Source organism: Denticeps clupeoides, chromosome 2, assembly GCF_900700375.1.
Source record: "Denticeps clupeoides chromosome 2, fDenClu1.1, whole genome shotgun sequence".
NCBI classification, from domain to species: Eukaryota; Metazoa; Chordata; class Actinopteri; order Clupeiformes; family Denticipitidae; genus Denticeps; species Denticeps clupeoides.
This window is the reverse complement of record NC_041708.1, coordinates 27857451-27871662: the sequence shown is the minus strand read 5'-3', so window position 1 is coordinate 27871662 and position 14212 is coordinate 27857451. Positions and strand designations below refer to the sequence as shown.

Sequence of the window (14212 nt, the reverse complement as noted above, 5' to 3'; positions counted from 1 at the left end):
AGGCCCGGCGGTGCGCCAGCCACGGCGACTTCTCCCGGGCTGCATCTTGAGACAGATAAGGCCTCGGCTTTTGTCAAGGAGATGCTGTTTTGTCTTAATCTCTTCAGGAAAGGAGGCCTTGCGGGAATAGTCCTGATAATATGCAATCTGGTCTGCGCTCACTGGATTATGTATTCAACATATATAGTTTTCCGCTACTTTATAAGACCAGGGTAAATCTTGGAGGCTTAAATCCTGACCTGTTTTTGTATCACATTTCAGAGGATAAAGAAATCAGCTCCTCGTGAATTGCAAATGATTAAAAAAAATCTTGTATTTTTCTGATCCGTGTGCATCTCCAAACGGAAAACAGTCCTGCACCATTTACTATACCATCACCATGCTGGATAAACCAAAAGCAAAGAAACCTACTTCTTAATTTTTTGGTCTAAATGACCCAATTAAGGGAGAAACTTTTTTTTTCGCATAATTTTATTTCATATTCAAAACCATCTGAATATGTATGATCATTTATTATTCTTTCTTTACCGGACACCCAACATAAACATCACTTGAAAAATCAACATTATTCTAATCCACGTAGAACGTTAAATGAATTGTTATTGAACACCATGCTAATTTGACTGTAATGATGACTAATTGAGACACTATCTGAATGCAGATTCAGTAACAAGTTCTTTAAGAAAATCTTCAAAATTTTTTTTTTTGGTTGTTTATTTGAATGCATTGAACTTCATTAATAAGAAAAAAGATTATGGCTGTGACAATTTTAGTTTTAAATACTATGGCAAGCATTAGCCTATTGAAATAATCATGACTAATCGTAATCGTAATAAATTCTTTGCAAATTATGTTTAATAGTTAATTCATTTGTCTAGAAAAGATGTATAATGTTTCATTCTGAAATATTAGAAAGACAGGCTGCAAGAGAGAGGAATGAATTTCTCCACCAAGAGGCATGAATTGCCACGCCACGGGGTTTAACTGTCATAAATTCCCCATTTTAGCAGCAGAGGTCTGCGGCAGGTCCTAATCGATATGAAATAAGATTCGGGGGAACTCGGGTGTCATGTTTTAGTGCCTGGGTAGATTGTCACTAAATCTCTCTGTGCTGATCCTTTCCTTCACGGCTTTTTTTCCCCCTCTCCTCTCTCTCGCTCCCTCTCCCTCTTTCCCTCCCTTTTTCTTTACCTCAGAATCTAAAGTAGCATTCAACAAATCGGTTTTCTGCGTGTTCCAGTTTAACCGCACAAAGCGGCCAATAGCAGCACGCGCCTGTGGAGCATGGTGGGGGGAAAGTACAGGAAGAACGGCCAACGCCCGTTGGAGTGATTGCCGTTGAGCCGGTCTGTTTCCCCGTGCTGAGCTCATGGGTGGACGTGGTCTTCAAAGCCATTTTTCTGGTGCGCCGCTTCCTCTGGGTCGGCTTCCTGCGTCCCCCTGTCCACCCGGGGAGCAAGTTGATCTCACTGAGATGGCATCTACCATGGCCGCTTCCTGCAGCGCTGGAAACTCTGAGAAGCAGGAGGACACACACACACACACACACACACACACACCTCTTGCCAGGACACGGTCTCCACAGCGACGAGCGCTACCGCGGGTATTGTGCACTAATAGCAGCGTGGTACGTATTCATGTCAGATGACGGGGCGCGTCACTCGGAGTGGCGTGCAGGTGCACTAGCCGGGGAAGTGGATCTGAACAGGCGAGCCTGAAAGATCACGGTGTTGGGAGGGGGGTCCAATTCCACAGCGTTTTGCGACCCCGGTGAAAAACATGCCAGGTGATAGATTGCGCTTCCGAAAGGCGAGTTCGCGAGTGCGCTCGTCGGGGAAAGGTCAGCGCTGACACCTCGGCCTCCCCGACAGAGACACAATCCAGTCGACTCCCGCATCTCTCCAGCTTTTTTTGTTGGCGGAGTGATATTCCCGGCATGCTCCCGCCGCGAGAAGGTCATCTCTAGCCTCCAGCAGATCAGGAGTTGGCACAGAAGACCCCTGCCTGATTCGCAGGCAGTGCGCGAAAGGTCTCGTCCTGTGTGGGTTAATTGTGAATATGCCGCTGTATCGCTGGCTCGCCTCAGACAATATTGTCAAGCAAGTCAGGACCCAGACACGACAACCCCTGGCCTCGTGGGAGGGAGGGAGCGAAGGAAAAGGTCTTCCTTTCTTGACTGAGAAGAAACACTCCAGTCAGTAGGTTAAATATATCTAAAGAGAGTGGATCAGCGAGGCTGGCAGTGTGAACTGCTGTGTTCAGAAGATGGCATAAAGGCCCAGGGTGAGAGGGGACTGGAATTAGCCTGTTTAGATGCAGCGGCTGCTGCAAAAGAGAAAGACGTTCTCATCAAGTCCTTCGCTATTCGAGACGTACATGTTAAGGTGGGACTGCATTATGAATTATATAAAGCCGTGATCTCCACTCGCACCTGAGCAAAGATGAGTGGCAATTCAAAGGCTTTTCAGTTGGCATGCGCAGCACATGAAATTGAGCGGAGACCCATTCCCCAAACTGACCGATGAACTTAGGCATTGTGCCAGGAATAACTTGGAAAAAGTAGTAGTTGAAGTATACATTTTAAAAATGACATGTATGCTGTTACATTAAATCTTTAAAATGTACTTTCAGTAGTTTAGGAGTAACTTTAAGAGCTGTGCCGCCCACTGTCAATCCAAATGATTAAATTAAGACTATAACAGACAAAGTGCTTGGGGTTTGTTCACTAATGTCACATAAAGCACATGTTTAGGATTTGCAGAAATATATAGATCGAAACAAAACACAACTACTTACTAATTATCTGCTAGGTGACTGTCCTTTTTTTTTTTTGCTAGATTGTAAATATTTCTGAAAACTATTTTTTTTTTTCATAATGGGAAGGGCCAAAAATGATGACCGGCAGCTGTCACACACCCTCCTGGATTATTTACATTAATTTATGCTATTTAACTGACGCCCTTATCCAGAACGCCTTAGAATCAGTAGTCACAGGGACAGTCCTTGCTCAGAGACACATTGGGAGTAAGTGGGGTTTGAGTGTGTTCACTAGGCTACTACCACCCTAGGATGATCCTGTCAATATGTCACACTCACTCGTCCATTCCATTTATGTCCATTTTAACGGACATAATTCCTATTCCATTTATGTCCATTTTAATTGGCTGTCAGACATTTACATTTACAGCCTTTATCAGACGCCCTTATCCAGAGCGACTTACAATCAGTAGTTACAGGGACAGTCCCCCCCTGGAGCAACTTAGGGTTAAGTGTCCTGCTCAGGGACACAATGGTAGTAAGTGGGATCTTTTGACTAACAGGCTAACTAATAAACATGACATTTGCAAAAACCCTAATCTGAATTGTGTAGCAACGTTACTCTATTAATCTTAACGCGTTTACACTCTATTTGAATAAGGACATCAACAGTAACTGAGTCTATAATGATACTGTACGCAGCAGTAGATTATGCACTGACTGTAGTCACCACAGGAGCATCCACCAGTCCAGAACATAAACCTCCCACCCCAACCGAGTCGCCTGTCACGGGGCTCGGCTCACACTGCGTTAATAATAACAGACCTGTCCGTGGCGAAAACGAGAGGGAAATGAACTCTCTCTCAGCACTGTGATGACGGCGCGTCGTGCACGGCAGCCACACTTTCCGACAGACGCTGCTTTATTTTCAGTCTGCCGAGCACGGCTCCCTTTGCAATTTAAGTGTCAGATGGATGGGGCGTCACAGCGTTTTTTTTTGTTTTTTTTTTCCCCGTGGCCTGTGGAATTGGAGTCCTCGGTGACAGGGTGACGGCAGAGTGCGGCCCCTCAAAAGTGAGCCGGTGCCAGTGAACGGCCCACGCAGAAGACAACGCCATTGATTACTGCACTCTGACAAAGGGGCCATAAACCCTTTGTCTGATGCCACTATCGGTGACAGGGTTTTGCAGGCCACAGGCCCCCTGTGGCAGCAATTAGCGGTGGCACAGTTTCATTAAGGCGTCAGCTTCTCCCTCCTACCCAAACACCACCGCGTTTTTTTTTTTTTTTACAAAAACCTGGCATACGTCAGGACATCTATCCATGGCTTCAGCTAAGGCAAAACATAATTACCGAGGCAATGCACAGCCTGACACTGACTTAAGTTGCATATGAGCCACTAGCCGCCTGCTAGGATAGGCAGCGCGGCGCGGGTGTTGGTTCCGCCGTGGTTTTTATTTAAAAGTGTCGATATCAGCAAAAGCAATGCAAAAAAGCTACTGCTGAACGGGACACTTCGCCGAACATGTCAAGATCACTGTCGCCACTACACAACTTCAACAATGGCTTCATTATAAAAAAAAACAGAAGGGAGCAAAAGACTGCTTTGTGTGATAAATGCGTCGTGTGAAAATGACGTCAAAAGAACCTGCAAACTGCCACTTCAAGTGATATTTGGTCACCAAACATGTCATAACTGAGACATATTCACACAAACTGTATATGCTGAGCAGACTGATGAGCATGGACGTTAAGAGAACAGATCTGCAGAAGGATGGGGCTGAGCATTAATGTTTGGAATGTGAACACAGCCATGCTCCTCCACAGACATCACACCAAGCCTCACAGAGAAACACAACTGCGAATGGGGAGGGTTTTTCCAGGATCTTCTCCAACCAAGAGCTTAAGAGCAGGATTTGGATCAGAAAGCAACAGCAAAGAAGAAACGACAGAATGGTAGAAGAAAGCTTTTATGTGAGGAAACTGCGCAGCCTCTAAATCCCAGCCAGAGAGAGCCCAAAACGATGCCTATCTGCGTCTCATCCTGACGCCTTGCTGGGAGTCTTAAGCAGTAAAGCGCCATACATCACACCACTGGAGACAGAATGAAGAGATGAAGGTTACATGGGGCTAAATTGTACCAGCAGAACGGGTGAGGCGAGGCATGGGGGAGGCAGGCTAAAAAGAGTCTGCCGATAGAGTGGCCGACTTGCAAATGTTTGTCACGTCCCGGTATCCGGCCCCTGAATTATTTATCCAGTCGTGTGCCTGTGTATACGCTGCACCTCCAACCCTCCAAGCCACACCCCTGGAGCAGTCAGAATGACTCCCGCTGTTTGATGTTGCCTCTGCTCCGGTGACTAAAGAGGGGATGTAAAGGGGTCCATGGCTGGGGTCTGACTCTGCATTACTATTAGCCCCTGAAAGACCTCACTATTCAACTACAGCAAAAAAAAAAAAAACTCCATGGCGGCCCTGGGACAACTCACACGTACTTGTAAGCAACCTTTACGAATCCATCTTCCCGGGTTGTAGCAAACATATGCAACAACAACCACTGGATTTCAGAAAAGTTGTTCTGTATGCTTGGAGAGTTCAAACATAACCTGCAGGTCTAGAGAAAGAAGAGGTGTTATTATGTTTTGAAGGCCAGTACTGCCAGGTCAGTAGTGGGGACAGCAACGGGAGCTGTTTTGGGGGTGCAGTGGTGTGAGGCAAATGAGAAAAGATAATGACCCAGTTCATACCCTTTTATGCCACGCTAGTCAAAAGCTCCAACCCCAAGAGAGCAGAATTAATTACTTTTGGGGCAAGACGTTAGCACCTGGAAATCTGTGGACCGATGTGTTTTCTAAGCAAAGGAAACCTCGTTGCTAATGCGCTCGATTGAATTTCTGCATTATCGTTACTGTTCCACCAACTGCTAGCTGGGAGGATGGTTGCTAAGCCCGGAGCAGGACTGGGAATGGGGGAGGGAGTGATGGCGGCAGCAGCCGCAATGTTATTGCTGAGCTGGAAGGCCCCTCCTGGGCCTGTCCCTGTTAATGCAGCGCCTCTGGACAAGCCTGGGGCTCAGCGGCTCCAGCAGCTTGCCGAATCTGCCTTCCTATTTCCCTGACTGCCATCTCCACTTCCACCGAGTCTCTCCTTTCCTGTTCGCCTTTCCACTCACCTTCCACCTTCAACAAACCAACCTCACCTTAACCCAGCCTTTTTCCAGGTGGGATACCTTGTTGCCCCTCTAGACGCCATCCAACAATCATGTCCTACGACCTCTTCCAAAGATGTGGAAATGCTTATCACTTCTGCCTTGGTGCAACTAACGCAGATGAAAATGTCCTTGTTTGAGATGCTTTGTTTTCATCCTCATTGCCAGGATTATGTGGGATTAGGAACACAACTTGCAGAACAAGAGGGAAACAAGGCGCTTTCCCTCATCCAAGTGGTACCACACAGCGTGCCTCGGTGCTGATCTAAAGTGCAAGGGATTTGGCCAATTTGCCTTCAATTGGATTTTGCCCATTGGAGATTTGGCTCGTTTATCTTGTTCGAGGGCTTATTTCATGCGGCGGGCTTCTCGTCGAACCTCACGAAGCCTTGTTTTATTGCTCTGTTGACTGTGCTGGTCTCATTACCACGGCAGCAGTCTTCAGACTGGCCGTCGCACCGGTGGGGACAGAGTTTTGTGCACAACACGCTGTGCCAGCAGCGTAACCCTGCGTCCCAAGTTCGGACCTGCATCTATTCCTTCCCTCCGCATTCCACCACTCCCTTGATAAATGATGCCACTGATCTCGAGGGCACGGTACTGACATAGCAAGGAGGCCTATGAATGTTTCGATAACTATGCAGACTTCTGTCGAGGTATGTGGCAAATTTTTCCTGCTGCAAAAAGCCCAGTAGAAGTAAAAGTGAGCATGCGTCACGGACGCCCTTCCTTCACCTATCGTACTACCATCGTGATAGTCACAGAGACACAAAAAGGCCTGTCCTGCTTTTAGGAACCTCATTCTGCTTCCTTGTTATATCCAGTTGAGTCCTTAAAAGGGTTGACTGGCCAATGTTAAGTGAGGTTAAGAGCACGCTTAAAATTAGAGCAAACCTCAGGAGAATTCTGCCTTGTTCCTTACAAAGGCTCCCCAGCACATTCCCTTATAAATGGATGGCATACAAACAGCGGCTCATCAATCAAGGGCAGATGAAATATGGGGTGCAGAGGAGCTGACCTAGCCCTGGGGTCTTTCATAAATCCATAAATAGTCAGTTACACCGAGAAGAAAGTATGGCCAAAAAAGTAGGCAATCCAACACTGGTGACAAGGAAATGTGTCCAGCTCTACCTACTGCAAAAAGTGACGTCCTCTGCCTAAAAGTAACTACTCTGATGTTGTCCAGGTTGTCCTTCAGAAACTGTTTCAGATAAGGTCAAATAAGGCTTTCTGGTTTATCCCTTTATTTGACACCTACCTACACCCTTTACCTTTCACCTTTAGATCCACGCAAGGTCCTTTAGGCCTCCATCTCTGTCCTTACAAATATATTTTCCTCTCTACATATAGTTTGTAGAGCTCATCCTACTGGTCATATGCATACGTCCTCGTTCTACACATGTGTCAGACAAACCAACCTGCACCTCCAACCTGACTGAATATAAGTGCTGATAGATGTTTTCAGTCTTTTTAATCATGCGATGATCGCCGGTTCTGCTCCTCCCACTCCTGACACCATCCTTCTTAAGTTGTGAGTTTCTGACTGTGCATCACGAGTCCTTAGCTGCGTTGAAGTAGAAAAATGCTTCAGATAAATGAATAAATACGATAAAGGCATGTAAAGTGTCTTAATTATCTTTATGCATTTTTCAAGAACTCTATTAAAACACATGAGATGGCCTATTCAGCAAAAACAGGACTATTCAAGCCATTCTACTGCATATTTACTGTAGCAATATACTTTAAGTATACTTCTCAAGGGCACAACAGCCCTATCCCTCCTGGCAACCTGCTGTTCACACAGCCAATTCCCTATTTGGTTTCCCCCCATTAGTGCCTGTGGCGCCTAAACCCCACGCTTTCATCTCCCGCAGCTAAATGCACACAGATTGATCCTCCTGGCTCAGCTCCGAGGACAGTTATGATAATTATGATAATGCTAATGATGAAATGTAATGGCCAATGAAATATTTAGATGCTCCCTGCCTTTGAACACATATTTGAGAATATTCCAGAGTGTCCCAGAGGTCTCCTCCAGCTTCCTCATTGGTGGACAGCCCTTCAAGCAACACCTTTTCAGCATGTTTTTTTTTTTAAATGCCTCGCTGTGAACTTTAATTAGTCAAAAATTCAAATCATTCAAATATTCACCTGCACATAATATAAAAAGTTGCCTTTTCTGCAACAGGCAGAGTTTGAGAGTCACACATAAGAACAAAAGATCCTTGCTGGCGGTTTTAAGCTTATTGCCCCACATCCAGCACCTCTGACAATTCCAACGGCCGCCTAATAATAGTGAGCTTCCTTTCATTTTTAAAGAAGCAATATTTACACCCCTCATGTGAATTCGGGGCTGCCGTGCCCAAATTGACTGTGCAGCATTTAAGCCCGGACACTGGCACCTGAAACAATGATATTTAACAAGGTAAGCAACTGACCCCGATATTGATTAATCCTCCTGCCTCCCTCCATGGACTCTGCATGGCCCACAGAGACTCCTTAGACTTTAATGATATTTCATAGTTTTTTCATTTTCAACATATAACTGCTTCCTATGCAGTGTTGGTTGCCTGGTGCATCGTTAAAGCCATTCATAAAATGCATAAAATAACACCGAAACGCTATTTGTAGTGGTTGTTTTATTATAAAACTCTTTTCATCATCTATATTTGGATAAAGACTGGTGCCGCTGAGGTTCTTGTGGGAAAAATAATTACTGGAGCTACAAAGGCAAAGTACTGGGAGGGTTCTTGTTTCTAAATGAACTGTGTTTCATAATCCATTCTCCTCCCGTAGTTCGGAGCACAGACCTTCGCTGCAATGCTAGTGCGCAAAGGAAGAGCAAGGAGCCCAGAACAAGAAAAGCCGAGCCATTGTTCCGTTTCTCGGTTAGGTTCGAGCCAAGCAGAGTGCAGGCATTTCCTGGCTTCCCTGCACTGTGGGACCCTGGAGAGCTGACAAGTTCAATGCGACTCCATGCTGATAGGACTAATGCCATTAAATCCATCCACCTCACGGCTCCTCCCGGAACGCCGGCGCTCAGTGGAAAAGGGAGCAGGGAAGCAAACAACAACGCAATGGTGGCGTTGTGCAAAGCTGCTGCTTGAACGTCTTTCTTTAAATACTTTCTGCCTCCACAGGGCTGGTTCTGATGGCTTGTCTTTTGGCTTGTCCTTTCTCAGTCTGTCTGACGTTGGAGAAAAACAGGCAAATGCGATGACAAATGCCACAAACGTACGCTAATGGCCCGGGTGAAAATTTCTGAGAGGCAACGCTAAGCCGCGAATTTCATCAGTCGGCATCAAACGCTTCATCATCCCGCAGCTACAGACAAGGCTGCACGGACCAGTTGGCCCTTCTCAGTCCTCAATTAATATGACTAATAAAGGTCCCTTCAAAACCCTCCACTTTTGCATGCTTTGCAGTAAACACTGGCAGGAAAATGTGCGGGAAGTAATTAGAACCTCGTTCAAAACAAACGGGAAAAAAAAAAAAAACGTAGTGCGAATGCGCGTCTTCCGTTTAGTGCTGACATGAACAAAATCACAGGGATTAACAGGGGGTGTCAGTGCTTGACAGGGATGGGATGAAACATCTCTAATAATCTCCTGCGCTATCTGGAGCGACTACCATGGCACCACCGGCGAGGCCCGGCCCCCTTTTAAAAAAGACTCGCGAACGTCTGGGGCCATTTTACAGCTTCCTTTGATGAAACAATGGCTTTTGCTTGTAATTAGGGCACACGAACATCAGAGGGAGGAAAAAAACACACACACACACTCACACACACACACACACACACACACAAGTGAAGTCGAAGTACGCGCAGGCACTGCTAATGACCCGGTGGAGGGCCGTGATGAATCCGCAGACCTCCGCAGATGCAGGCCGGCGCTCATGGAAACATTCGCCCGTGGTCATACACGAGAAGCAGGGCAAAGACTGGCAGACAGCAACACAGCCATCTGCTCCGAGTGTGTCACCTGGCCCTCGTGTTAAGTTAAAAAAAAAACTAAGATGTCAGCAAAGGACTTTTTTTTTTTTTTTTTTTAAAGACTCATTTTCCATGGCCGAAGGAGTTTACCTCGCTGTAAGCATCCTTGAAATTAGGCCACCGTTAGCCCTTTGTGGATTAATTAGTCATTTTCCACACTCACACACACACACACACCCCACCCGTGCTGGGATGACAGTCACTTGCAAAGGAGTTTAGCTCGGGTAAACAGAAGTGAGCCCTTTATGGGGACCTAATCACCCCTGAGCCGGTTTACTTTGCCAGGCGCATTTACGAAGCGTGGTGGAGCAGCGGACTTCTCCCACATTTCGCTCGGCGAGCGGTTCGCCTGGGTCGCCCGGGCGGCAGGGCCCTCGCTGATTCACTCCTCCCCCAACTGAAGGAGAGTCTGGCTTCAATGACTGCCTGGCCGCCAGCTCAGCATCTTTCATGGTGGTGCGAAACTGGTTGGTAAAAAGCCGGCACACGCTCGCCGCTCTCCAGGCCAGCTAGGCCGGAAATCGCTCCTTCCTTCTCTTTTCAAACAACTTCCCATATAATACAAATCAAACCAAGAATTAATTAGCTATTTGTGAATGAACACACGTGGAGATGGTTTGGGGTGAACTGGACCGCAGAGTGAAGGCAAAGGGGCCAACAAGTGCTAAACACCTCTGGGAACTCCTTCAAGACTGTTGGAAAAGCCTTTCAGGTGACGACCTCTTGAAGCTCATCGAGAGAATGCCAAGAGTGTGTAAAGCAGAAATCAGAGCAAAGGGCGGCTATTTTGAAGAAACTAGAATATAAAACATGTTTTCAGTTATTTCACCTTTTTTTGTTAAGTACATAACTCCACATGTGTTCATTCATAGTTTTGATGCCGTCAGTGAGAATCTACCAATATAAAAGGTCATGAGAATAAAGAAAACATATTGAATGAGAATGTGTGTCCAAACTTTTGGCCTGTACTGTATAGTAGTAACACATTTAATATGTGTAATAGACACTAAAAATGTAGTGTGTGTGTGTGTGTGTGTGTGTGTGTGTGTGTGTGTGTGCTTGTCTGTGCACAAAAAACCCCAAAAGACTTGTTAGTTATTATTGATAAGAATGATTTTGAGCGAACAAGCTTGTTGCACGCATGATAATATTAGGGTGAGAGCAGAAAATAGCAAAAAAGGAGCCAGGGCCCAGAAAGTTAACGCTGATTCGATGTGACCCGAATCGTCCTGAAATTCTTTTAACAAGCAGGACGTGCATTGAGGAGAAGAAAAAAAAAAGACTTTTGGACGGATGAGCGTTTGATGTGAGCAGGGACAAACAGGAACGTGCTGTCTGGATGCTGGTAAGAACGAGGATCTGCTCTGCTCCAGGACCTTCTCCAGGTCAGGGAACGGAGTGAGTGGGAAGTTGGGAAGAAGCCGACATGCACTAATGAGCCACCAATGGGCCTAATATTGCACAGGCTACGTGCATTATTATTGTTTCAGCTCTTTTTTTTTTTTTTTTTTCTGGCCGGGTTTAGGAGATTCAATTTTATTCTCCACTGATTTGAGGAGATGAAGTCTCGTCCCCGGGGGCACAATTAAAGGCACCAGACCCGCATTTTGGAGAAGGTCTGGCAGGCCAGCAGCAGCCAACAGGCTAAGGGGCAACGAGGAATGTTGCAAAATGTCCACAGTTGCATTCAATCCAGGGTGGGGGGGGGCGTTGAGGAGGAGGGAAATCCCCAAACATTGTTCCCCCGATCCTGCTTTTACTTCTCATGAGCACGATTTTATAATGGGAAGCTTTCAAAAGTCTAGGGGTGCAAAAAAAAAAAAATAATAATTTTAAAAAAAGAAGCAGGCCATTCGTTATGTTTTTAAATGATTTTAAAGGACGTTTGTGGGGGAGAAAACCTCTTTCTGTCACCGGTCTCCGGGTGTGGTGGCATGTGAAGACTGCGATTGCCTCCTCCTCCTCCTCCTCCTCTTTAATTAGTCTGTTAGCAACAACTCCACGCTCGATTTGCATTTATAATTTCCCCGCTTTATGTTGCGCCGCGTGATTGACGGGCAAACAAAACGCGCCATTAGCGTTTGGCGACGAATTCACGTTTTGCTGTTTTTGTCTTGATTTACTCGGTCCTCTCCGAGCGCGGCGTGTGCGGTTTGATGTGTGACACCGGGCGCCCGGAACTTCGTTTGAAGGGCCGCGGGACCCTCGGTGGTCGCTGCTGCCCCCTGCAGGCCGGTGGCGGCGACGAGCGCGACAAAAAAAAAAAAAAAGCCGAAGTCCCCGCGTCTGTTGGATTAATACATTTTATTAGTTCCTAGTTTTTTTTATTATTATTTATTTCGCATGTTTGTACGTGCTTTACTTAACTCCGAAACGCAGATTTGCCGTCATCGTCAGCGCAAAACCGCAAGTGGACAAATATTAAAGTTGAGATTAAATGTATTAAATTTACAGCAGCATTTATCAGACGCTCTTATCCAGAGCGACTTACAATCAGTAGTTACAGGGACAGTCCCCCCTGGAGCAACTTAAGGTTAAGTGTCTTGCTCAGGTACACAATAGTAGTAAGTGGGATTTGAACCCGGGTCTTCTGGTTTATAGGTGAGTGTGTTACCCACTAGGCTACTACCACCATAAATGTACAACGTAGTACTAATTACTAGTCTTATAACAGTCCAACAACAGCACAGTGATAATAACAATACAAATAGATAGATATTTAGCTGTAAAAGTACTCGCTATGTAAATGTTACCTCACTGATAAGGTGTGGAACCGTGTGGGACACTGTGCACGGTGCATGATCCGAATACATTTTTTCATGTATGAATGTGTTGCTTATGAACCTTTTTTCCCCCCGAGCAGCACCGACCGACATCCAGTCTTGAAACGGTATTAAAAAGAAACTTCCCTTCCCATCCCGGTCTCAGTGAAACGGCCCGACGCGGACAGAACAAGAAGAAAAAGTTCCCCAGAAGCCTTGAGCCCAACGTGGACACGCATCTCCCCCCTTGCGGGACGCGGCGCCCCAGGATCCGCCCTTACAAGGATGCAAATAACGCGACCGTTTCCCCCGTAACTCCCGGCGGCCGAGCGGGGCGCGACGGCGGGGGGACGTCGCGCCTCGACGCAGCGCGCACGCCGGCGACCGGGAACGCGGCGCGTCGGCGGGGTCAGACGTCCGGGCTGCGAAGCGATTTCTAGCCAAGCGGCAAGGGGAAGGGAAGGACCCGAAAAAAAAAAGAAAAAAAAAAGAAAAGTTCAAAAAGAGGAGTGGAAACATCTGGAGCGAGCGTTCCAAACCGAGTACGCAGGCAAAATAAATAAAAAAATAAAAATGTAATAAAAATGAAAAGGATTCACTTTCTAAAGTTCGGTTACTCGGGAGTACTAGTTGGAACGGAACCTCGGCGGGTGTCTGTTATTAAGATGTTATTAAGATGAATAAACCCCTCTCCCCATCTGGACAGACACTGTTGCGTTCCGGCGCGCCGGCTGGATGAAAAGTTGAACCGCGTCGCGGCTGCACCCCGAGTCCCACCGCGTCAGAAGCCGCACACCAAACACTCCGGCCGGGTTTAATAATGACAACGACGGCGATAATAGTAATATTGACAACGATAAGAAGAATAAATCCGGGGAGGGTAAAGAACCGGCAGCAGTCTGCTGTCCTACCTCGGAAGACTTGTCCCCGCACCGAAACCAGCAGAGTGACCGCGGCGAGCAGACAAGTTAAAACTCTATCCATTGCGGGAGTGTCGCGGTCGCTGCCCCCCCAGCTCCGGGCTGGATGTCGCTGCTGCTCTACCGCCCCGTGGCCGTGGAAATGCTGCCCGAGTCCCGCGGTCAGGAGAGCTCGGCGGTGGGGTGGGAGGGGTAAAAAAAAAAAAAAGCTTCTCCTTCTTTTTTTTGGGTGGGGGAGAGGGGCTGTTTTATTTCTTCTTCTTCTTCTTCTTCTTCTTCCCTTCTTTCTTTTCGAACTGCGCTATCCTCGCAGCGGCTCCACTCTCGTAGTGACTTCCAGACTGGCGAGAGGAGCGTGACGTCAGCGGGAGAGGAGGGGTTGGGGGGAGAGGTGCACGCGCGCGCGCTCTCCGATAGAGGGGGCATTGTGCGCCCCCCCCCAAAAAAAAAAAAATCACACGCACACACACGCAGCACAGCCGGAGCGGGCGGCGTCCTTCGGAGACTTTGCTTCTTTTTTTTTGGACGCAGGTACGCAGGGGATGCTGGGACTTTGTTCAGGAGAAGAGGA

At 46.9% G+C, this 14212-nt stretch overlaps 1 protein-coding gene across 20 annotated transcripts in view; it reads right to left on the bottom strand.

Annotated features, from left to right (window-relative positions):
- LOC114769221 (receptor-type tyrosine-protein phosphatase mu-like) overlaps window positions 1-13969 on the bottom strand; it is a 165783-nt gene extending 151814 nt beyond the window's left edge. For all 20 annotated transcript variants that reach the window (XM_028962049.1, XM_028962066.1, XM_028962075.1 and 17 more), the window contains exon 1: window positions 13633-13969. In XM_028962049.1, the coding sequence (XP_028817882.1) occupies window positions 13633-13705 (73 nt within the window). In that variant the 5' untranslated portion in view covers window positions 13706-13969. The remainder of the gene's footprint in view (window positions 1-13632) is intronic.
- Between the last annotated feature and the right edge of the window lie 243 nt (window positions 13970-14212).